This window comes from Trichechus manatus, unplaced genomic scaffold (genome assembly GCF_000243295.1).
Source record: "Trichechus manatus latirostris isolate Lorelei unplaced genomic scaffold, TriManLat1.0 scaffold00070, whole genome shotgun sequence".
Classification (NCBI taxonomy): domain Eukaryota; kingdom Metazoa; phylum Chordata; class Mammalia; order Sirenia; family Trichechidae; genus Trichechus; species Trichechus manatus.
In genome coordinates, this window is record NW_004444006.1 from 9,666,144 (window position 1) to 9,691,668 (window position 25,525).

General features: G+C 38.0%; 1 protein-coding gene across 2 annotated transcripts in view; it reads right to left on the reverse strand.

Moving 5' to 3' along the window:
• Positions 1–9,325: 9,325 nt before the first annotated feature.
• PHKA1 (phosphorylase kinase regulatory subunit alpha 1) overlaps positions 9,326–25,525 on the reverse strand; it is a 167,753-nt gene continuing 151,553 nt past the window's right edge. The window contains exons 29-32 of one of the 2 annotated variants that reach the window (XM_004380152.2): positions 17,773–17,943; positions 16,273–16,326; positions 12,886–13,086; positions 9,326–11,671 (exon numbers count right to left, since the gene is read on the reverse strand). In XM_004380152.2, the coding sequence (XP_004380209.1) occupies positions 11,498–11,671; positions 12,886–13,086; positions 16,273–16,326; positions 17,773–17,943 (600 nt within the window). In that variant the 3' untranslated portion in view covers positions 9,326–11,497. The remainder of the gene's footprint in view (positions 11,672–12,885; positions 13,087–16,272; positions 16,327–17,772; positions 17,944–25,525) is intronic. The other variant, XM_004380153.1, reaches the window with a different exon arrangement.

Genomic DNA, 25,525 nt, shown 5'->3' on the forward strand with positions numbered 1-25,525 from the left:
AAAGATGGAAACAACCTAAGTGCCCATCAACAGATGAATGGATAAACAAACTATGAAGTATGGTATATAAACACAAGGGAATATTACACAACGATAAAGAACGATGATGAATCTGTGAAACAATTCACAACATGTATGAATCTGGAGGGCATTATGCTGAGTGAAATAAGTCAATCACAAAAGGTCACATACTGTATGAGACCACTATCATAAAAACACATAAAAATGTTTCCACACAGAAAGAAACAATCTTTAATGGTTACAAGGGAGGGGAAGGAATGGGAGGGAAAAACACTAAGTAGATAGTAGATAAGTGGTAACTTTGGTAAAGGGTCAGATGGTACACAATACTGGGGAAGTCAGCACAACTTTACTAGGGCAAAGTCATAGAAGCTTCACAGACACATCTTAACGCCCTGAGAGACCGAGCTACTGGGCTGAGGGCTGGGGACCATGGTCTTGGCAGGCATCTAGCTCAATTGGTATAACAGTCTATGAAGAAAATGTTCCACATCCGACTGCGGTGAGTAGTGACTGGGGTCTTAAAAGTCTGAGAGTGGCCATCTAAGGTATATCTACTGATCCCATCCTGGCTGGAGCAAAGGAGAATGAAGAAGACCAAAGACACAAGGGAAAGATTAGTCCAAAGGACTAATGGACCACAACTACCACAACCTCCACCAGACTCAGCCCAGAACAACTAGATGGTGTCTGGTTACCACCACTGATTACTTTGGCAGAGATCACAATAGAGGGTCCCAGACAGAGCGGGAGAAAAATGTAGAAAAAAATTCATATTCACACACACACACACACACACACACACACACAAAAGACCAGGCTTGCTAGTCTTACGGAGTCTGGAGAAACCCCATGAGTATGGCCCCTGGACACCCCTTTAACTCAGTACTCAAGTCACTCCTGAGGTTCACCCTTCAGCCAAAGATTAGATAGGTCTATAGGGCTAACAATAACACACTGAGAGTGGTGCAAAAAAAAAAGAGTTATAATCCCCCTGCAACCTCTCCAATATTTGTTATTATTTTTTTGATTAGTGCCAGTAATGTCGGGGTGAGATGGTATCTCATTGTAGTTTTGATTTGCATTTCTCTAATGGCTTATGATCACAATCATTTCCTCAAGTGTCTGTTAGCCACCTGAATGTCTTATTTTGTGAAGTGTCTGTTCATATCCTTTACCCATTTTTCAACTGGATTATTTGTCTTTCTGTTGTTGAGGCTTGAAGTATTCTATAGCTTTTAGAGACTAAACACTTGTCGGACATGTAGTACCCCCCAAATTTTTTCCCGGTCTCTATGCTCCCTTTTTACTATTTTGGTGAAGTCTTCTGATGAGCATAAGTGTTTAAATTTAGGAACTCCCAGTTATCTAGTTTATCTTCCGGTGTTTGTGCATTGTTAGTTATGGTTTATATTCTCTTTATGCCATGTATTAGGGCCTTAGTGTTGTCCCTATTTTTACTTCCATCATCTTTATTGTTTTAGGCTTTATATTTAGGTCTTCGATCCATTTTGAGTTAGTGTTTGTGTATGGTGTGATGCATGGGTCTTGTTTCATATTTTTACAGATGGACATCCAGTTTTGCTACCACTATTTGTTTAAAAAAACATCTTTTCCGCATTTAATGGCTTTTGATCCTTTGTCAAAGATCAGCTGATGATACGTAGATGGATTTATATCTGGGTTCTCGAATTCTGTTCCAATGGTCTATGTGTCTGTCATTGTACCTGTACCAGGCTGTTTTGACTACTTTGGCTGTATAGTAGGTTCTGAGATCAGATAGTGTGAGGCCTCCCACTTTGTTCTCTTTCTTCAATAATGCTTTGCTTACCCGGGGCCTCTTTTCTTTACATAAAAATTTGGTGATTATTTTTTCCATCTTGTTAAAGAATGCTGTTGGTTTTGGATCGAGATTGCATTATATCTGTAGATCACTTTGGGTAAAATTGACATATTCACAATGTTGAGTCTTCCTATCCATGAGCATGGTATGTTTTTGCATTTATGTAGGTCCCTTTAGGTTTCTTGCAATACTGTTTTGTAGTTTTCTTTGTATAGGTCTTTTATGTTCCAGGTTAGATTTATCCTAAGTATTCTTTTTCTTTAGTGGCGATTATATATGGTGGAACCTTAGTGGAGAAGTGGTTAAGAGCTCAGCTGCTAACCAAAAGGTCAGCAGTTCAAATCCACCAGCCACTCCTTGGAAACCTTATGGGGCAGTTCTACTCTGTCCTATAGGGTTGCTATGAGTTGGAATCGACTCAAAGGCAATGGGTTTATGGGTATAAATGATATTGTTTTCTTGATTTCCTTTTCATAGTTCTCTTCATTGGTGTATAGTAATCCAACTGATTTTGTACATTGATCTTGCATCCTCCTACTCTGCTGAATCTTTCTAATAGTTCCAGTAGTTTTCTTGTTGAATATTTGGGGTTCTTTATGTATAGGATCATATCATCTGTGAATAGGGACAGTTTTACTTCTTCCTTTCTAATTTGGATGTCCTTTATTTCTTTTTCTTGCCTTATTGCTCTAGCTATGACTTCCAGCACAATGTTAAATAGGAGGAGTGGTGATAAAAGGCATTCTTGTTTTATTCCCCTTCTCAAAGGGAATGTTTTCAGCCTCTGTCCATTGGGAATGATGTTGGCTGTTGTTTTTTGTATAGATGTCCTTTATCATGTTGAGTAATTCCCCTTCTATTCCTATCTTATTGAGAGCTTTTATCAGGAATGGGTGTTGGACTTTATCAAATGCCTTTTCTGTGTTGAGATGATCATGTGATTCTTTTGTTTTATTTATGTGGTGGATTATGTTGATTGATTTTCCAATGTTGAACCATCCTTGCATAGCTGGTATGAATCCCACTTGGTTGTGGTGTATTATTTTTTTGATATGATGCTGAAATCTATTAGCTAGAATTTTTTTGAGAATTTTTGCATCTATATTCATGAGAGATAGTGGTCTGTAGTTTTTTTTTTGTGGTGTCTTTGCATGGCTTTGGAATCAGGGTTATGCTGTCTTCATAGAATTAATTTGGGAGCATGCCTTCCTTTTCTATGTTCTGAAATAGTTTGAGTAGTACTGGTGTAAGCTCTTCTCTGAATGTTTGGTAGAATTCTCCAGTGAAGTCATCCAGGGCTTTTTTTTTTGGGAGGGTTTTTTTTTTTTTAATTACCTCTTCAATCTCTTCTCTTGTTATGGGTCTGTTCAGATATTGTTTATCTCACTTTATGTTAGTTTAGGTAGGTACAGTGTTTTTAGAAATTTTTCCGTTTCCTCTAGGTTCTCAAATTTGTTGGAGTACAATTTTTCATAATATTCTGTTATAATCCTTTTTATATAAGTTGGGTCTGTTGTAATGTATCCCATCTCATTTCTTATTTGAGTTATTTGCTTCCTTTCCTCTTTTTCTTTTGTCAGTTTGGCCATTGGTTTGTCAATTTTATTGATCTTTTCGAAGAAACAACTCTTGGTCTTGTTCATTCTTTCTACTGTTTTTCTGTTCTTTATTTCATTTATTTCTGCTCTAATCTTTATTATTTCCTTTCTTCTGGTGGCTGTGGGCTTCTTTTGCTGTTCTCTTTCAGTTTGTTCCAGTGGTAGGGCAAACGCGATTTGGGCCCATTCTCCTTTTTTGATATTGTGTTTATTGCTATAAATTGACCTCTAAGCACTGCCTTTCTGTGTCCAAAGATTTTGATTTGATGTGTTTTTATTCTTACTTGATTCTAGGAATCTTTTGATTCCCTCTTTGATTTTTTTTAAGCAAGCTGTTATTCAGTTTCCATGTATTTGATTTTTTTCCTTACCCTTCCTGTTATTAATTTCTATTATTGTAGTGTTGTGATCAGAGAAAATGGTTTGTATTAGTCAGTGTTTTAGATTTTATTGAAAGGTTGCTTTGTGGTCTAAAATGTGGTCTATTCTGGAAAATACTCCATGTGCGTTGGAAAAAATTGTATACTTTGCTGCTGTTGGGTGGAGTGTTCTATATATGTCTATGAGGCCAAGTTGGTTGATTTTGGCCTTTAGATCTTCTGTATCTTTGTTGAGTTTCTTTCTAGATGTTTTGTGCTTTAGTGAGAGTGGTGTGTTGAAGTCTCCTGCTATTATGGTGGACTTCATGCTTGGTAAAGTAGAGGACCAGCGAAAAAGAGGAAGACCCTCGACAAGATGGATTGACACAGTGGCTGCAACAATGGGCTCAAACACAACAACAATTGTGAGGATGGTGCAGGACTGGGCAGTGTTTTGTTCTGTTGTACACAGGGTCACTATGAGTTGGAAATGACTCAACAGCACCTAACGATAACAACTATTATTGTGAAAATGTCAATTTCTCTTTTCAGTGCTGTTAAGAGTTATTTTGTGTAGTTTGGAGCCCTGTCATTGGGTGTGTAGATATTTATTAAGGTTATGTCTTCTTGGTGAATTGTCCCTTTATTCGTTATATAATGTCCTTCCTCGTCTTTCATGGCTGATTTTGCCTTAAAGTGTATTTTATCTGAGATTAGTATGGCTACTCCTGCTCTTTTTTGGTTGTTTTTTTTCAATCCTTTGAATTTTAATATATCTATGTCTTTGTGTCTAAGGTGTGTCTCTTGTAGACAGCATATTGATGGATTGTGTTTTTCTAATCTATTCTGCCACTCTGTGTCTCTTTACAGGTGCATTTAAGCCATTTACATTCAGTGTGATTATTGATAGGTATGAGTTTATTGCTGTGATATTGTCTTGATTTTTTTTTTTGTGGTGCTGACATTTTTTGTTCCTCTTACTCTTCTGTGATTTCCTTTTGTTTGTGGATTTTCTTTTGTTATAGATTTTGTGTTTACTGAGTCTTTATGTTTTTCTTCTTTTTTTCATTTTGATGAATAGGTTTGTTAACTTTCTTTGTGGTTACCTTGAAGTTTATCCTTATATTCCTAAGTTTGAACCAGTCTTTTATTACTCGTATTCCTCTCCATTTGAAAGTTTTATATCTACACTGTTTATGCCCCCTTTTATTGTTTTGGCATTGTGGTTATTTACAGATTGACATGTCTATTTCCAGGTTTTAAGTCTTTTATCTGTTTTATTATTGAGAGTTCTTTATCTAGGTTGGTATCTGGCTGATGCTGTCCTGTGTACTAGACTCTGGTTGTTTTCTGACGTTGTTGGTTCTCTAACTGAAGGACTCCTTTTAAGATTTCTTGTAAGTTTGGTTTGGTTTTTACAAATTCCCTTAATTTCTTTTTATCTAGAAATGTCCTAATTTTGCCATCATATTTGACAGACAGTTTTGCAGGATATATTATTCCTGGTTGGCATTTTTTTCTTTCAAAATTTTATATACATCATCCCATTGCCTTCTTGCCTGCATAGTTTCTGCCGAGTAATCAGAGCTTAATCTTATTGTTTCCCCTTTCTAAGTGACTTTTTGATTTTCTTGATCTGCTCTCAAGATTCTTTCTCTGGTTTTGTCAAGTGTGATTATGTCTTGGTGATTTTATTTTGGGGTCTATCCTATATGGGGTTTGTGAGCTTCTTGGTTAGTCAGCTTTTCATCTTTCAGGATATTTGGGAATTTTTCTGCCAGTAAATCTTCAACAATCTTCTCTGTATTTTCCATTTTCTCCCCATTCTGGAACTCTGATCACGTGAAAATTTTTGCTCTTGTGTCCCACATAATTCTTAGGTTTTATTCATTCTTTTCTCTCATTTTTAATCAAAGTGGCATCCATGGATTTGTATTCAATCTCACTGATTCTGACTTTCATTGTTTCAAATTTACTCCTAAAGCCTTCTATTGAGTTGCCCATTTCTGAAATTTTGTTGTTTATATTTTGGATTTCTAGTTGCTATTTTTGTATGATTCCTAATTCTTTATTTTGACATTTTGTTCTTGTATTATTTTCCTGAAATTTTCTATGGCTTTGTCTGTTTTCCTTGATTTTAGCTATGTTTTTGTTGGTTCTGTGTTTTCCATGATTTTGTCTATTTTTTCCTTGGTTAGGGCTGTGTTTTCCTTGATCTCTTTCCTAGTGTCTTGGACAGCACTAAATATTAGTCTCTTGAATTCCACGTCAGGTAATTCCACTGCCTTTTCTACTGGAAGGTTACCTGATTATTTTGGTTACTTGCTGGACCATCTCATCATGCTTTTTTATGTTTTTATTTCGTCTGCTGTCTGTGAGAAATTAACCTATTATCTTCTTTATTTATTGATTGTACATTCATTTCTTTCTTCCTGCTTGTTTTGTTTTTATATGTCAGGGCAGGTGGGCCGTGTGTGCTTAGCTGCTTGCTTATCTGTGGGAACCATAGCTCTCACCACCTTGTCCAGGTGGGCAGGGCAGCAGCAGGAAGGGCAAGCCCACTTCACGGTACACTGGTTTGGTGAGGTGGCTGAGGGTGGACTGGGCAGGTACTGTCTGCCTCCTGATTTTGTTCCAGCAGTGTGAGATCATTCACAGCCCCTTGCTAGATAGGTGGGGGTGTCGGATGGGGAGTGGTATGTGCTTACTTACCCCTGTTCAGCAGCTGGTCGAGTGGCAGGAGAGGAGGGGTAGTGCAGGCCTGGTGCGGTGGCAGGCCTGAGCTCTGGGGATGCTCTAACTACAGCAGCACAGCAGGGGCTGGTAGGAAAAGGGGGTGGCATATGGGGCTCATGGGGGGAGAAAAAAAGAGAAAGAAAAAAAAGAGTAGCTGGTGAGTGGTAGTGGGGTGGACCTGGGGGCTGGCGGTAAGTGGGGGAGGTGGCGTATGGTGGGAGGTAGAAAGGACAGAAAAAGAAAAAAATATATATATGGCGGTGCAGTGCGTGCTGGCAGGTGGGGCTGGGACGGATCCAAGGCAGCAGCAAATTGGTGCACCAGTGGCACTTTATCCACAGTGGCATGGGGGGGGGCAGTGGAAGGTGGGGGAGGTGGCATATGGGGCTAGGTGGGAGAAAGAAAAGAATGGAAAAAGGAGAAAAAATGGCGGTGCAGCAGGCGCTGACGAGTAGGGGCAGGGTGGACCTTTAGGCCAGTGGGAAGGGAGGATAGGTGGCTTACAGGGCCAGGTGGGAGTCAGAAAGAAAAAAAACGGCTGCGCTGCAGGAATCTGTGGGTGTGTGGGGAGGCAGACACAGGTGGTGGTAGGCCAGTGGCTCTCTAGCTGTGGCGGCGTGGTGGGGGCCGGTGGGAAGTCGGCTAGGAGAGAGGGAGAAAGAAAAGGAATAGAAAAAAAAGGGTGGTGCAGTGGGGGTCGGCGACCAGGGGCGAGGCAGACCCAGGGAAGGCAGATCCAGTAGGAAGGGAGAGGAGGGGACATACTGGGCTAGGTGGGAGGGAGAAAGAATAGAAAGAAAAGAAAAAAAAAATGGCAGCATGGTCAGGGAGGGGTGGACCCAGGGCAGTGGCAGGCTGGTGCACTGGTAGCCCCCTTGCTGCACCGGCATGATGGGGTCTGGCAGGAAGTCTGTGGAAGTGGCGTACAGGGCTAGGTGGGAGGGAGAAAGAAAAGGAAGAAAGAATAAAATAAAAAAGCTTCCAGCACTGTGGGGGCCAGTAAGTGGGGGTGAGGTGGACCCAAGGGCCACTGGGAAGGGAGGGGAAGTGATGCATGGGCTAGGTGGGAGGGAGAAAGAAGAGAAAGAAAAAAATGGCAGCACAGTGGGAGCCAGTGGGTGGGGATGGGGCGGACCTGAGGCAGTGGCAGGCCTTTGGTTCTGTAGCTGTGGCGGTGTGACAGGGGCCGGCAGGAGGGGGTGGAGGTGGCATATGGGGCTAGGTGGGAGGAAGAAAAAAAGGGAAAAATATTAAAAAATTTAAAAAATGGCACGGTGGGGGCCGGTGGCAGCAGGCCAGTGGCTCTCTAGCCATGGCAATGCAGTAGGGTTTTGTAGGAAGAGGGGTAGTTGGCATACAGGGCTAGGTGGGAGGGAGAAAGAAAAGAGAAAAAAAAATACGTCAGCAGTGGAAGGGGGCAGGGTGGGCCTGCAGGGAGGGGAGGCTCATATTGTGTACCCTGGCTGTGGGGGCTGCTGGTATGGTGGAGTTCTTACTTCTACTCACCAGAAGATTAAGGGGTGGGAAAGCATGTTTCTCTGATTACTGGGTGATCTGTCTCCTGTTGGGAGCTCTGTGAAGTTGCCTTCCTATATTCCCTGTCCGGTCCGGGGTCGTTGCTGGCTGTGTACCAAGATGGTGATGCTGTGCCATATTAGTTGGCAGGGGACCTACACTCTGTATTTCTCCTCGTTCTGTGTTTTCCTTCAGTTTCTTCTTCCATCTGATTTTTGATCTAGTTCTTTATCCCTTCATTTGATGCTTAGGGTTCCAGGATTGATGTTTGTATCTGTTTTACTTAGTTTTTTGGGTCTTTGCTGCAGAGGGAAGGGATGGTGCATCTGTCTAGGGTGTCACGTTTGCTCCACTTCCTCAATTCAAGGTTTGAAGAGCAACTCAGGGCCACAGTCTTGGGGACTTCCCTATACTCAATAGGTCAAAATAAGATACTTTTGAGAGCAACTGAGAATGCTATTAATAATTATGCCAGGGCAACAGGCATAAATGGGGACCGTCTGGACAAACCAGGACCTGAGGTCACTCAAGTTAAATAGGAAATGAAGACTATGTGTGGAGAATATTGTATTTATCTCCACTGCAACAGTATAGGTACTACGTATTTGGTAAGTGCAAAAAGAGATGGTAGAGGTTTTGTCAGCTGTAGCTAACAACAATAACTTTTTCCCCAGCAGCTACATAAAATTCCCAGAATAAAACCTAACTTACTAGGATGGAAAGGAGTCCTTGCGGCACATTGGTTAACCAAAAGGTCAGCGGTTCAAACCCACCAGCCGCTCTGTAGGAGAAAGATGTCTACTTCCATAAAGATTTACAGCCTGGGCAACCCTATGGGGCAGTTCTACTCTGTCCTATAGGGTTGCTATGAGTTGGAATTGACTTCATGGCAATGGGTTTGGTTTGGGTTTACCAGGATGGAACTATGGGGACACATTTTAATCCTTGTCTGATAAAGCCTCTCGTGTTATACAGAGGGCTTAATGAATAGTATAAACAAGATTCTGCCAAATATTTTTAATACTTAGGAGAATAAACTGTTTTTAAGTACCCTACAGTACTACAGAAGCATCATTAACACACAGTTGAAATGCTGAGTAAAAATCAGTCTTATTCATCAGAACAGGTTCCCTAAAAACTTCAGGAAGCCTGTTTGAATTTAGCAAGGTATGTACTGGATTGATAAAACTGCATTTTAAAAACATTTTAAACACATATTATATAACATATTACATATTTTTAATATTCCTCTACTTTGACTCAATTAATGAGCTTTGACTATATTGTATAATTAAAGAATATGTTAAATAAAGCTATGATATAAATTCCAACTACAAAAACACATATAAAGTTTTGCACATTGTCACCAGACATAAACTTAATTGGAAATTTTAATTCTTTATTCTATTTTCAAAACATAAGAGCTTTTATCAAAAGTCTAACACATCTTTAGTTAGTATCACACACTTAAAATAAACACAATACAAATACATTTTTTTAAAAGTTGCTTTAAAGATTAGATATCACTGTATGGGGATCATAGTATTAGACAATTTACTAAACCCAGAAGGGCAGCCATCAGTGTCAGTTCAGGCAAAGTAGTGTAAGAGGGAATGGTGGCTTTTACCTGTGGTACTCCAGATGTACTCCCTGTGACTGGGATACACTTTCAGCCAGTGAAAAGACAAACAGTTTCAGAGAGGTTGTAAATTTTCTTTAAAATTGACTAGAAAACCATGTAATCAGAAAACTACTTACTGTGTGTTTTCATTTGCTCTAAAAGAAGTATTGAAAAGGTTGGCCATCCTCTTTTTTTCCACCATTTGTTTTCTACCACTCTACTATGCCCATTTATTCATATGTATTCATAAGATTGTCATTGGTTCTGTGCAAACCGCTTACAGACTCCTCCTCCATCCTCACCCTCCCCATTCCCATTCTTGGAGAGAAACCAGCAAAATCTGAGAGGAAGGAGGGGAATGAAGTAAGAAGCTGTCTGGGTACAATAGGGAAATTAGCAAAGTCTTTGCCCTCAAATCAGGAGAAGAAAAATTGTGGAGAAACATTCTCCAAGCAAGGCTACCTATACATGGGACCAGAAAATAGGACTTAAGATATTACTACATTATTCTTTGTCAGCCTGATGCCACAGTCACACACATCCCTCACACAACACTCGTATTTACATACTTACTCATTCAGTCAAATGTGTACACACACACATCAAAACTACTGAAATTCAGAAAAATTCCCATGTATGCTTAGACACACACAAATGCAGGTGTTTAGAAGAAACAGATGTATGCCCACAGATACCAATATATATAGAGATATAAATACTAGAATTAGGAAGTGAAAATATAAGTGAAAGAGTTTGTGAATAGTTAGGGGGGGCAAGGAGTTGGAGGGGCTGGATGCTGTAGAAAGTAAGTAGGTAAGTGATAGAGAACAGGTGAACACAAGAAAAGAGTGCTCAGTAAAGCAGTTATAAACTAGACTGCTGGATTTCTCTTTGCCAGAACCAGAGGCTTCAATTATTCTCTGTGTTTTCTATGTTGGCTCACTCTTCAGAGGCAAGGATTAGGTGCATAAGGCTATCTTCAGGGAATTAACCTACCTCTGATTCCCTCTCTGCTCCCTATGTGTAAGACATTACTCAGGCATCTTTTCTTCTCTCCCCTTCCTCTCTGGAACTAGGTTCCTGGCTCCATTTCTCTGAGTCATTCTGCATTTTCTGCTGCAAATATACCAGCAATCTTCATAAAATGTGATTTTAAGTCTTAATACATAAATCCTTAAATAAACACACTGCACTCGCATTTTTTAATATTTCACCAAAGTGAAAGTAGGAATTGTGTATAGATACAGAGAAGGCAAAAGCAGAGACAATAATTCTACACAGAAATGATTCCATTACTCAGTGTGAGGCAACATGTGAATAAAGAATGAAACCATGATCCAATACTCTCGTTTCCTAAGAAAAGGCACTGAGAATAGATATTTCCAATTTATAGTGGCATAAAATCCAACATATTAGGGTTCACTCATTTGAAATAATGTCCCAGTGCACCCATCCCTCATACTCACAATAAAACCACAGATAAGAAAAACCAAAATTTAGGAATCAGTTATTATTAATATCTGCTCACCAAACAGGAGTTAGAAAACTAAGCTGGTAACAGATCTATAGAGTAAAAAGACAAACTGCTATGAACCATGAAAGAATTAAGGCCAACAATGAAATGTCTGGTTGAGCATATGCACACTAGAAGTGAGCCTCCAGGTAAAGGTTCACTTCTTGGGTGGGATGGGATAGAAAGGGGTAGGGTGGAAGTGATCAGGCAATAACATTTCAGTTCCATGCATAATTAACCGAGGCAGAGACCAACTGTCAGAAGGCTTCCAGCAGCCAGGACCCAAAGCCCTCACTGCATTGCACAGATGCTGTGGGGCAGGAACTCCTGCACATAGGTGGCAGCTGCTTTGGAGAGGTAGGTCATGGTGCCAAACCTGCCACTGGGTGCACTGTCATACAGGAGAGTACAGATGCCAGATGCAGGATCCTTTGCCAACATGATATCATCTGCACCGAGGGTTTTCTGTTTGATTTATAAGGATGAGAGAAGAAAGGGGAAAGGAAAAATTACTAATTCTATTAATTAATGTCCTGAGTAGGATAACACAGAGCCTCCTCCCCATTAACCAACTAGGTGGATCCTAGGCTGTTTAGCCAGGGAGGGATAAGTGTTATACACAAAAGGGTGAATATGAGTTTCCATAAATGTGTTTTTCACTAGATCCCAAAATCATATGGAAGTTATTTTTAAATTATTAATTGTTTAGGATTTTTCTCTATAACAATGAAGTTTGAAAGTTAAATGTAATAGTTAACTAAATGATTTCTACCTGTTAAGAGTCAAATGTTAACACCTACAAATCACTCTAGCGACTTTGGTCTGAATCCGTCTAGTACTGCTCATTTCAACATGAATAATTTTATCTTGCATCTGAACATTATTCCTTTCCAAATCAATTTAATCCAAATAGACCATAAGCTTCCTAAGGCTAGAGTCCATGCCTAAGGTGATCATATTTTCTGATACATGGACTGACAACAAACCATAATATTTAAAATCAGGACGGTCCTTCAAAGTTGTGGATACTTTTAATTTCTTTTGCATCCCCTCACAGTGCCTAATAGAACAAAACACCTATGACATGTTTTGGAGATTTTCCTATTGACAACAGTGCACATCCCTTCATCTTATGTGCTCCTACTCTAAACCTAGGAAACATTTGGGAAGTTTTCAAAAACTAGTTTTTTTTTAAAATGTAGTTAATTTCCTGGAAGAAGATATATTAAAAAAAATAAGAAAAATAAAGGATTAAAGTCACATTTTAATATTTTCCTATAAGTAGCAAAAGCAAAAACAAAAAACTAAAGCCCAAAACAAATCTTTTTTGTCCTCAATGGTCCAAAAAGGATATGCTAGCTAATAGTCTCTTATTAAGTTCTTATAGCTACAAAAAGAAGTGTGATAAAAAATCTGAAATATGATGAAAAGCATAAAAGCCTTCTGAGTGCCAGGTACTTTTACCATCCAACACAACCACAAAACACATGGTGAAAGACAGAGGTCCTTTTGCTGTCTACTTCTTTTGTAAAGAGTTCAGGTTCACTATAAAGAGGGCCCAGAAAAAGAGCCATGAGGAAGAGGGCAAAAGAAAGTGTCCTTGGCTACATGAAGGAGCTCTGAATGCAGTCAGGTCAGTGTCAAACGTTCTCCTTTTAGAAAACAACAGGTTTACATACCTGTTCTTGAAGGAACAAGTCATTGGCAATATGCACTATTTTTTCCACAGCAATGATGCTTCCAATGCTATGAATTTCAATATCTGCCAGCATGGTCAGGACAAGGATGGCTTCAACCAGAAGCTGACGATACTCAGGCTGAGGTACACGATTCAGGACAGACTCCACGTGAACAGAGAATTTAATCTCGCCTGGAGTCATCTGTGATGGAGAAAAAGAAAATGACTTCCTAAGTGCCCATCATCCAGGAGGCATCAATCGCCTATTCGGAAACATAGTAAAAATATTGTAGCCAAGAGCAATGCTTCAGCCCCTTTCAAAGTAACCGAGTGGGTAAATTGGTTCAGTCTTTCTGGATGGCAATCTGGTAATGTATAACTGGAGTCATAAAAACGTCAATGCTTTCTGACCCATAATCCTATTTCTGGGAATGCATCCTAAGGAAATGATTCAAATGAGGAAAAAGCTCTACATGCAAGAGTGTTTACAGCAGCATTAGTCACAAGTGAAAAACTAGAAGTAACCTAAACATGGGAATGGCTGAGTAAATAATGTCCTATGGTATAGCGACTTCATGAATTTTTATGGAGCCTTTTAAAATAATAATGACTGGATAAAGGAAAAATTTAAGTAGAACTTCAACTTGTATATATTTGATGATTAGAATTATGTAAAACATCTATATACTGTTAGATTAAAAATTGTTGTTGTTGTTGTGTGCCGTTAGTTGATTCCGACTCACAGAGACCCGACAGGACAGAGTAGAACTGCTCCACGAGGTTTCCAAGCAGTGGCTGGTAGATTTGAACTGCTGACCTTTTGTGGTTAGTAGCCAAGCTCTTAACTAGTATGCCACCAGGGCTCCAGATTGGGGTTAAGGGGATTGAGAAATAATTTTTGGTAAAATTGTACTACGTATATACTCTAGGGAGGCAATGAGGATTTAGAGTTTGAAGACGTGGGTTCAAATCCTGTCTTTGCTGCTTACTAGCTCTATGACCTTTGGCAGTTTACTTAATCTCTCTACATTTGTTTCCTTACCTGTAAACTGGGAACTATAATCCTATCTTATATAGCTGTGTTGAAGATCAAATTAAATAATGTGTGAAAGTGCTTTGAAGACACTTAAGGGTGCTAATCAGCTATATATTATTATTAATTCTATTAACGTTTCAATCTTGCTTAAAGGCAAAGAAAAAACAAATAGGGGACACAGTGTTCTTTATTAGAGAAAAGGCAAGTAGGCAAGAGTGAAGCCCTGAAGCGTAGCATTAACCTTCTGTACCCCTCTGTGCCTTTTTCTGTAACAACTCCAGTGTTTTCAAGAATTTTCTACTGTCCAATATTACTACTCTTAGCTCCTTTGTTGATTTTGAATAAAAGTTACTTCTTTATCATTTCCATGTGATTTGGGTAAAAAGCAAACTACAGTCAATCATCATTATTCATGGATTCTGTATTGGCGAATTCGCCTTCTCACTAAAATTTATTTGTAACCCCAAAATCAATACTTGCAGTGCTTTTGCAGTCATTCGTGGCCAGGAGGAGAGTGGTGAAAAATCTGTGTCACCCGACAAACACATTTCCAGCTGAGGTCGAACAAGGTGACGCTCTGCCTTCTTGTTTCAGCTCTCATACTGTAAACAAGTGTCCTTTTCATAGTCTATTTATGCCACATTTTTCGCATTTTTGTGCTTTTTGTTGGTGATTTTGCTGTTTAAAATGATCCCTAAGTGTAGTGCTGAAGTGCTGTCTAGTGTTCTTAAGTGCAAGAAGGTTGTCATGTGCCTTACAGTGAAAATACATGTGGTTAGATAAGCTTTTTTCAGGCATGAGTTATAATGTTGTTGGCCGTAAGTTCAATGTTGACAAATCAACAATATTCATTAAATAAGGTGTCTTCAAACAGAAACACACATAAAACAAAGTAATGTATTGACTGGTTGATGAAAGTGTTGTGACCAGAGGCTTGCAGAAACTAACCCTAACGTTTCTCCTAGGAGCAGTGGTTCAGTATTCACTAATTCGGTATTCACAATGAGAGACTTTATAGAATAAATAATAATGAGAATTGACTCTATGAATGTATAAAAGCACCTGATAATCTATGTCTGTGGTTCCTCAGTGTTTTCCAGCTATGGTTATATATCAGAATCATCTATGGAGTTATTAAAAAGTAAAGATGCAGAAGTGCCATTTCTGGAAATTCTAATCCAATAAGTTGGAGATGGGTGTCCATGTTACTCTGACATATAGTTAGAACTAAGGACAGCTGGTTTATGATCTAGGTCTACAAGCATCTTAGTAGAGAAGTGTGGGAATGAAAAGGATAGGGGACATAAGTAGTCATTCTTTCTTAAATTTCTATCCTTTCTATCCTCTCTAACACTGGCAATACTCACAATAAACCAGCCTAACTTAATCATTATAAGAAGTTGTCCTTATATAATTAATGTACTACATAATTATTCTCTAATCTTTCCATTTCTGGAAACCCTGGTGGCGAACTGGTTAAGAGTTTGGCTGCTAACCAAAAGGTCGGCAGTTCAACAAGGACTAGAAGGCAAGAGGGGACAGGAAAGCTGGTGATAAGAAACCCAAGGTTGAGAAGGGATAGTGTTGACATGTTGTGGGGTTGTTAACCATTGTCATGGGGCAATATGTGTACTAACTGTTTAATGAGAAACTATTTGTTCTGTAAACCTTCATCTAAAGTAAAAAAAAAAAAAAGAGAATTATCTATGTGAGATAAAACTGACAACAGCAACTCAAAACGATTGATGGGAAGCCTAGGGGGCAGTGAGTTGAAGATAATGGTGATGGAATAATTTGGAAAAAGATAGTGAGAATAGCAGGACAACTGGAAGAATGTAATCGATGTCACTGAGTTGTACATGTAGAAACTTTTGAAATGTGTATCTTTGGCTATGCATATTTTCACCAAAAAAAAAAAAAAGGTCCTCCAAGGTTGAGATGGGAGAGTGGTGACATGTCGTTGAGTTGTTAACCAATGTCATAAAACAATTTGTGTACTGACTGTTTAACGACAAACTATTCTGTAAACCTTCATCTAAACTACAATAAAAAAAAATTTGGGGAAAAAAAAGGTTGGCAGTTCGAATCCACCAGGCGCTTCTTGGAAACCCTATGGGGCAGTTCTACTTTGTCCTATATGGTCACTATGAGTCAGAATCACCTTGACAGCAATGGGTTTTTGTTTTGGATTCCAATTTCTATTTTTAAAAATCATTATCTCCTTTCTTCAAGTGCACTTCAAGTTTAGTTGATTTATAAAAGCATGTCTCTGGTACTCTGAAAAATGATCACTGAAATACTTTAGCCAGACAAGCCATCCGCCACATAAATGTGAAAGACACAGAATCTTACCTCCCTAGTGGTGGAAGAAGGAAGAACAAAACCTTCCACAGAAAGTCCATGACACTGCAAAACAGAAAAAATATGTTGTCACCAAGGATATGCTAACAACTGGGAGACTGTAAGGAGACACTAAGTTATTTCTGTGTGTGCTTCACTGGGTATATGCGGAATAATCACAGGCCAGTGAGAGGCTTGACAGCACAAATGTCCTTGCCATTCCTATGTGCCAAGATGCAGGTTTGGACTAGGAGGCCCAAGGTTCATCCTATACTTAGGGAATTGGAGTGGACAAGGAAGATCTACCTTCTGAGATAGACTAGCTCCAAATATTCAGACTACCTGGGAGGACATCATGTTATGTCCCAGAGCCATCACAAATAGGGCTTCAGAAAAAAATCGTAAAATATGCACTTATCAGACATGTATAGTTGCTACATTTTCAAGTTAAGCATCCCCCATCAAAACTCTTGATCCCCTTACCCTGTTCTATTTTTTCCACAGTATTTATCATCTTCCTCAAGATGGTTGCACATCTTGAAGAATGGAATCAATGTCACTGAATTATACATGCAGAAATTGTTAAATTGGTGCATGTTTTGTTGTGTATATTCTCACCACACACAAAAAAAAAGTTAGCTGGAAGGAAAGCAAGTCCTAGGTACTCCTTGAAAAGATCGCCAGTACTGATGGTCTGAGAAATCAACTTTCCCCTTCCCAAAAGATCATCTGACTCTGTCCCTGGAAAAATACTGGCAGGCTAACAGAGAAAAAAATAATCTAATGGTTTTGAAGTCCTGGAAGAAGTGCTCTTCAGGTCCTTACTGAGGTCAATGTAGTAAAAAGTGGAACTAAGAGACTATGGATGAGACAATGAATGAGCACTATGGTCTTCTCAGCCCTCTAAATCTGTCATTATCATAATGACATAAAGTTCCCTTAGATGTCTTTGGCAAAATAAACTTTTGCAAGAAAAACAAAAATTGGTCACTGTCATTGGCCTGTTAACATCATTATGACATTGCATTTATTTAATAGTTTTCATCTAAGAAAATATATAGGTAAGAGTTCCTCACACAACTCTTCAGACACTGCAGTTGTTTTACCACAGTAATATCTGGTTATGAGCACTACACTGATACAAATAACATTTCCAATCTACAATAGCTATAAAGAAAGGAGCTCGTTGGCACCAAATTCATTTTATCAGTAGCAAATGTAGCACAAAGTCTCAAACTAGAATGTGTCAGCCCAACATGTCCAACATCAGAGAAGTGATGATTTTAAAAATTTAATTTATAAATAACACTATAGGAACAATAATGGAAAGAAACCAAATTATCAATAATGCTACCAAAAGAAATTCACTGTTTTGTTTTTATGTTTTCTTCTAGGTTTTGTCCAAATGAGTACACGCCTTTTACACAATTGTTGTCATGTTATGTCTCAGCCAAGCAGACTGAGGATTTCAAAGGAGGAAATAAAGAGACATCCACAATGTATTATGCTCACCTTCTGCAAAACTTTCCATACTTTTTGATAAAATCCAACTGGAACCCTGTTCAGTGCTCCATCCAGCCTTCTTCGGCGTTGCCACTGACCTTGACGATTATCTACAGATGTCTGTTGACCATATGTGCTAGCAAAGGACCCACTACTTGGAGTCACAGAGGTTCCAGGTGACTTGGAAGAAGCGTGGAAAGAACAAATCAAAAGTTATCTCTGCTCCTCTGATAAAATAACATAGTACAGCAAACACTAAACACACTTAGATTTATCTCTGCAGAATTATAAACCATATATTATGGGTAACACCCAAGATAAAGAAGTTAAAGTGAAGCTAGCAGACTTATATGTTGCTAGCAGCAATTTAAACTGGTACAATCCTTTTAGAAAGAAATCTGATGATATATAACAAGAGCCACAAAAAATATTGATGACATGGGAGGTTGACACAGAAATTCCACTCTTATGAATTTATCCTGTGGAAATAAGAAAACGAAGGAAAAATGTATCTATTTGGAGATGTTCATTAAAATTATTACAATAATAGAACATTTAGAAGGAATCTAAATATCCAAAGGTAAGGAGTTGGATGTGCAAGTAAATGATAAAGCAACTCAATAAAATAGTATACTGAATATTCTTGAAGGCTTAGATACATGGAAATTTACTGATATAGTATTAAGAAATGACTTTATTTGGGACAGACTGTGGATAAGTTCAAGCCTAAGGGTACTGTCAAAGAAAAAAAAAAGGAAATTTTGGTGGTAAGCAACTCAGAGGAAGCTGGTGGCTCCAGAAAAGCAACAAGCTAAACCTTAGACCAGGTAGAAGTTTAACAGAGAGAATCATGGAAAGAGACAGCTAAGATGAACCTACCTGGGGTCAGAACAAGCCTCAAAGACTACCCCTGAAAAGAGGCCCAATTTTAATCAGATCAGGCTGTGGAGAAATTTATGCCTGCAGGAAATTGTCAAAAACAATAGAGCAAACAGGTGGCAATTACTGGAGGTTAAGAACTCCGTGTAATAACAACAGAGGGAGACAGCTTAACAAAGACATGAGAGAAAGAGACAATCAAAGGGAACCCTGCTAAAACCACTGTTATTCTAGAATGGTGGTGCACATGTAGAGAGTTGTGTCCTCTGAGGAATGACATCAGAGGTTGCACACTGCAGGGAAAACAGACTTCACTGAAATAGTACAATCAAATCACTAAACAAATAAACAAGAACAACAATGAGCCACAAAGGTGGGGGGAAGTATCGAGAGTTCTTACAATATATTATCTAAAATGTTCAGTTTTCACTACTACAAGAAACCAAAAGAGACCTACATAAATAGAAAAACACACCATGCTCATGAATAGGTAGACTTAACATTGTAAAAATATCAATTCTACCCAAAGCAATCTACAAATACAATGCAATCCCGATCCAAATACCAACAGCATTCTTTAAAGAGATGGAAACACTAATCATTAACTTTATACTGAAAGGGAAGAAGCCCTGGATAAGTAAAGCACTACTGAAGAAGCAGAATAAAGTAGGCGGCCTCGCACTACCTGACCTCAGAACCTACTATGCAGCTATGGTAGTCAAAACAGCCTGGTACTGGTACAATGACAGACACACTGACCAACGAAACTGAACTGAGAACCCAAATGTAAATCCATCCGCCTACGGTCACCTGATCTTTGACAAGGGCCCAAAGTCCATCAAATGGGGAAAAGACAGTCTTTTTAACAAATGGTGCTGGCAAAACTGGATGGCCATCTGCAAAAAAATGAAACAGGATCCATACCTCACACCATACACAAAAACTAATTCAAAATGGATCAAAGACCTAAATATAAAACCAAAAACTATAAAGATCATAGAAGAAAGAACAGGATCAACTGCTAGAGGCCCTAAAACACAGCATTAACAGGATACAAACTATAACTAATAATACACAAATACCAGAAGATACACTAGATAACTGGGATCTTCTAAAAATTAAACACTTATTGTCATCAAAAAACTTCACCAAAAGAGTAAAAAGAGAACCTACAGAACGGGAAAAATTTTTGGCTATGACAAATCTGACAAAAGTCTAATCTCTAAAATCTATAGGAAAATACAATACCTCTGCTAAAAAAAGACAAATAATCCAATTAAAAAATGGACAAAGGATCTGAATAGAAACCACCAAAGAAGACATTCAAGCAGCTAACAGACACGTGAAGAAATGCTTGTGATCACTAGCCATTAGAGAAATACAAATCAAAACCACAATGAGATACCATCTCACCTCGACATTACTGGTATAAATCAAAAAAATAGAAAATAATAGATGTTGGAGAAGTTGCAGGGTGGTTGGAACTCTTATGCACTGCTGGTGGGAATGAAAATGGTATAACCATTGGAAAATTATACGGCACCTCCTTAAAAAGCTAGAAATAGAAATATCCTATGATCCAGCAATCCCACTCCTAGGAACATATCCTAAAGAAATAAGAGCTGCCACATGAATAGACATATGCACACCCATGTTCACTGCAGCATTATTCACAATAGCAAATACATAGAAACAACCTAGATGCCCATCAACAGATTAATGAATAAACAAACTTATGGTACATACACACAATGGAATACTACACAATGATAAAGAACAATGATGAATCTGTGAAGCATCTCACAACATGGATGAATTTGGAGGGCATTATGCTGAGTGAAATAAGTCAATCGCAGAAGGACAAATATTGTATGAGACCACTATTATAAAAACTCATGAAAAGGTTTACACACAGGAAGAAATAATCTTTGATGGTTATGACGGAGAGGAGGGGTGAGAAGGAAATACACTAAATAGACAACAGATAAGTGGTAACTTTGGTGAAGGGTAAGACAGTACACAAAACTGGGGAAGCCAGAATTTGTCCAAGGCAAAGTCATGCAAGCTCCACAGACACATCCAAACTCCGAGGGACCAAATTACTGGGCTGAGGGCTCTGGGGACCATGGTCTTGGGGAACATCTAGCTCAACTGGTGTAACATAGATTATAAAGAAATTGTTCTATATTCTACTTTGGTGAGTAGCATCTTGGGTCTTCAAAGCTTATGAGTGGCCATCTAAGATACTCCACTGGTCTTACCCTGTGTGGAGCAAAGGAGAATGAAGATGAAAGACACAAGGAAATGATTAGTCCAAAGGACTAATGGACTACAACTATCACAGCCTCCACTAGACTGAGTCCAGCACAACTAGATGGTGCCTGGCTACCACCACCAACTGCTCTGACAGGGATCATAATAAAGGGTCCCAGACAGAGCTGGAGAAAAATGTAGAACAAAATTCTAACTCACACACACACACAAAAAGACTTATTGGTCTGACAGAGACTGGAGAAATCCCGAGAGTATGGCCCTTGGACATCTTTATAGCTCAGTAACGAAGTCACTCCTGAGATTCACCCTTCAGCCAAAGATGGGACAGGCCCATAAAACAAAACGAAATTAAAGGGGCACACCAGCCCAGGGGCAAGGATGAGAAGGCAGGAGGGGACAGGAAAGCGGATAATGGGGAACCCAAGGTCGAGAATGGGAGAGTGTTGACATGTTGTGGAATTGGCAACCCATGTCACAAAACAATATGTATATTAATTGTCTAATGAGAAACTAGTTTGCTCTGTAAACCTTCATCTAAAGTACAATTAAAATAAATAAATAAATAAAATGTTTAGTTTTCAACAAAAAATTATGAGGCCTGCAAAGAAACAGGAAAGTGTGGCCCACATATGAGAAAAAAGCAGGCAACAGATACTGCATTTGAGAGGAGCTCAGATGTCAAACTTATAAGACAAAGACTTCAAGTAGCTATGTTCAAAGATTTACAGAAAACTATGCTTAAAGAGGTAAAGGAAAGTATGATAACAATGTTTCATCAGAGACTCTCAACAGAGGCATGATTAAAAAAAAAAAAGAACCAAATGGAAACTCCAGAGTTAAAAAGCACAGTAACTGGAATGAAAACTTTACTAGAGGGGGCTCAACAGTAGAATTTATCTGGCTGAAGAAAGAATCAGCGATCTTGAAGATATATCAATAGAGATTATTCAATATGAAGAACAGAGAGAAAAAATGAATAAAGAAAAATGAATTGAGCCTCAGAGAAATGTGGGAACTCAATAAGTGCGCTGAAATATGTATAATGGGAGTACAAAAAGAGGACACAGAGAAAGGAACAGAACATCTGAAGAAATAACGGCTGAAAACTTCCCAAATTTGATGAAAAATAATCTACACACCCAAGAAGCTCAAAAAAACTCCACATAGGATAAATGCAAGAAGATCTAACATAGACACAGCATAATCAAAATGATGAAAGTCAAAAACAAAGAGAAAATCTTCGTAGCAAGAGAAAAATGACTCCTGTTCAAGGGAACTCCAGTAAGATTAACAGTGGACTTTCTATCAGAAACAATGAAGGCTAGAGGCACTGGGGTGACGTTCAAAATGCTTAAAGAAAAAATAAATACTGTCAATCAAGAATCATATATCCAGCAAAACTACCTTTAAAAACTAAAGGTGAAATAAAGATATTTGCAGATGAACAAAAACTGAGAGAACTGCACATTGCCTTACAAGAAATAGTAAAGGTAGTTCTTCAGGCTGAAAGCAAAGGACCTCAGACAATAATCTGAATCCATTTGGGAAAAAAAATGCCAGTAAAGGTAATTATGTAGGTAAGTATAAAAGATGGTATAATCCATATTTCTTCTCTTAGTTGATCTAAAAGCAAGTGTATAAAAATATGTACATAATTGTATTGTGACTCTAACATATATAAATGTAATATATTTGACATACCAGTTGAATATATTATATACAAAGGAGGTGGGTGGGGAAAAAAAGCTGCACTGGAAAAAGAAAATGACACCAGATAGTAATTTAAATCCACAGAAAGAGAACCAGAAAGGATAAACATGAGGATTAATATAACAGACTCTATAAATATATTCTTGTGCTCCTTTCATTTCTCAGCTCCTTTAAAAGACATAAATTAGATAAAACAATCATTATAATCATGTATTGTTGGGCTTGTAACATATACAGACATAACATGTATAACAATATTAGCACAAAAAAGGGGGGTGGGAATAGACCTACGTAGGAGTAAAGTTTCTATATCTCACTAGAATTATGTTATTATAAATTCCAAGTAGTTCTGGTAAGTTAAGATGTATGCCATATGCCCTAGAGGAACCACTAAGGAAATAACTTAAAAAAGTAAGAAAAAAAATCATTAAAGGAAATAAAATGTTACAGTAGATTATTCACTTAATGCAAACTAAGGCAGTAAAGGAGCAATGAAGGAATAAAAAAAGGCATAAAACATATAGAAAAATAAAAACAAATGGCAAATGTAAATCCAGCCATATCAATAATGGTAATAAACATAAATGTATTAGACAATCCACTCAAAAGACAGAGTTTGCTAGACTACATTAAAAACTACAAGATCCAACTATATGCTGTCTTCAGGAAACACACTTTAGAGTCAAATCTACAAATGGATTATAAAATGATGAAAATATAAACGAAATGTATACCATTTAAAGAGCAACCAAAGAAAGCTGGAGTGGCTATACTAATATCAGACAAACAAAAAAAATAAAGAGGGACATTTTATGATGATTAACAGGTCAATCTATGAGGAAGACATAACAATTATATAAGCATATATGCACCTAAAAACAGAGCCCTGAAATCCATGAAACAAAAACTGACAGAGCTGAAGGCAAAAACAGGCAATTCAACAATAAAAGTTGGAGATTTAAATGCTTTATTTTCAATAATGGATAGATCAATGAGACAGAAGATCAATAAGATATGGAAGACACAATCAATGATATAAATAAACTAGATCTAACAGACCTCTATAGAACATTCCATCCCAAACCAGCAGAATATACATTCTTCACAAGTGCAAATGGAACATTTGCCAGGACAGATCATATGCTGGGCCAAAACACAAGCTTCAATAAATTAAAAAAAAGAATTGAAATCAGGCAAAATATATTCTCTAACCACATGGAATTAAATTACACATCAATAACAGAAGGAAATTTGAGACATTAATATGTGGACATTAAACAACACACTCCTAAATAACCAATGGGTTAAGGGGAAGAAATTATAAGGAAAATTAGAAAATACTTTGAGAGGAATGAAAACGAAAACATAACATACCAAAACTTATGTGATGCAGCTAAAGTAGTCTTTAGAGAGAAATTTATGTTTTAAATGCCTATATTTAAAAAAAGAAGAAATATCTCAAATCAGTAACTAACCTTCTATCTTAAGACAATGGAAAATGAAGAGTAAACAAAACTGAAAGCAATCAGAAGGAAGGACATAATAAAGATTAAAGCAGAAATAAATGAAATAGAGAACAAAGCCAAAATTTGTTTCTTTGAAAGTATAAACAACACCGACAAATTGTTAACTAGACTGACCAAGGAAAAGAGGGGACTCAAATTTATAAAATTAGAATGAAAGATGGGACACCACTTCTGACATTACAGAAATAGAAAGGATTATAAGGAAATAGTATATGAACAAGTATATGTCAACAAATTACATAACATAGATGAAATGGGACAAACGCCTAGAAAGCCACAAACTACTGAAACTGACCCAAGAAGAAACAGAAAATTTGAACAGACGTATAACAAATTAAGAGAACAAACTAATAATTAAAAAACTTCCCACAAAGAAAAGCCTATGCACTGGTGGCTTCACTGGTAACTTCTACCAAATATTCAAAGAAGAATTAATACCAGTTCTTCCCCAACTCATCCAAAAATGGATAAGAGGAAGTAACACTTCCCAACTCATTATATGAGGCTGGTATCATCCTGATACTAAAATCAGATAAAGACATCACAAGAAAACAAAACTACAGACCAATATACATTAATGACTAGAGATACAAAAAGCCTCAATAAAATATTAGCAAATTTTTATGCAAATAACGCTTGCCTTCTACATTTGTTTGCCAGCCACGTCCACCCCCCGCAGTGAGGTATTTTCGTAAGTGCCACTATGCCAATTTTTGTACACGTTGTTGTAAAAAAATTAGCATAGTGTGCTTACAAAAATACCTCGTGGGGGGAGGGTGCAGCTGGCAAACAAACATTGAAGGCATTCGTTATATGTATAAAAATACAGTAATCATGTAACATATAAAAGGAATTATACACTATGACCAAGCACACTTAATTTCAGGAATGCAAGTCTGTTTTAAGATCCAAAAAGCAATCAATGTAGTATACTATATCAATAGAATAAAGGAGTAAAACCCCATCATCATCCCAATGGATGAGGAAAATGTATTTAACAAAACTGAACACCCCTTCATGATAAAAACACTCCACAAACTAGGAATAGAAAAGAATTTCCTGAAACTGATAAAGAGCATCTATGAAAAACCCACAGCTAACATTATTCTCAAAGGTGAAAGACTGAAAACTTTTCGACTAAGATCAGGAATAAGACTAGGGTGTCCAATTTCACTACTCCTATTCAACACTGAAAGGATCCCTGGTGGTGCAGTGGTAAAGTGCTCAGCTGCTAACCAAAATGTTGGTGGTTCCAACCCACCAGTCGCTCCATGGGAGAAAGATGTGGCAATCTGCTTCCATAAAGATTACAGCCTTGGAAACCCTATGGGGCAGTTCTACTCTGTCCTACAGGGTTGCTATGAGTCGGAATT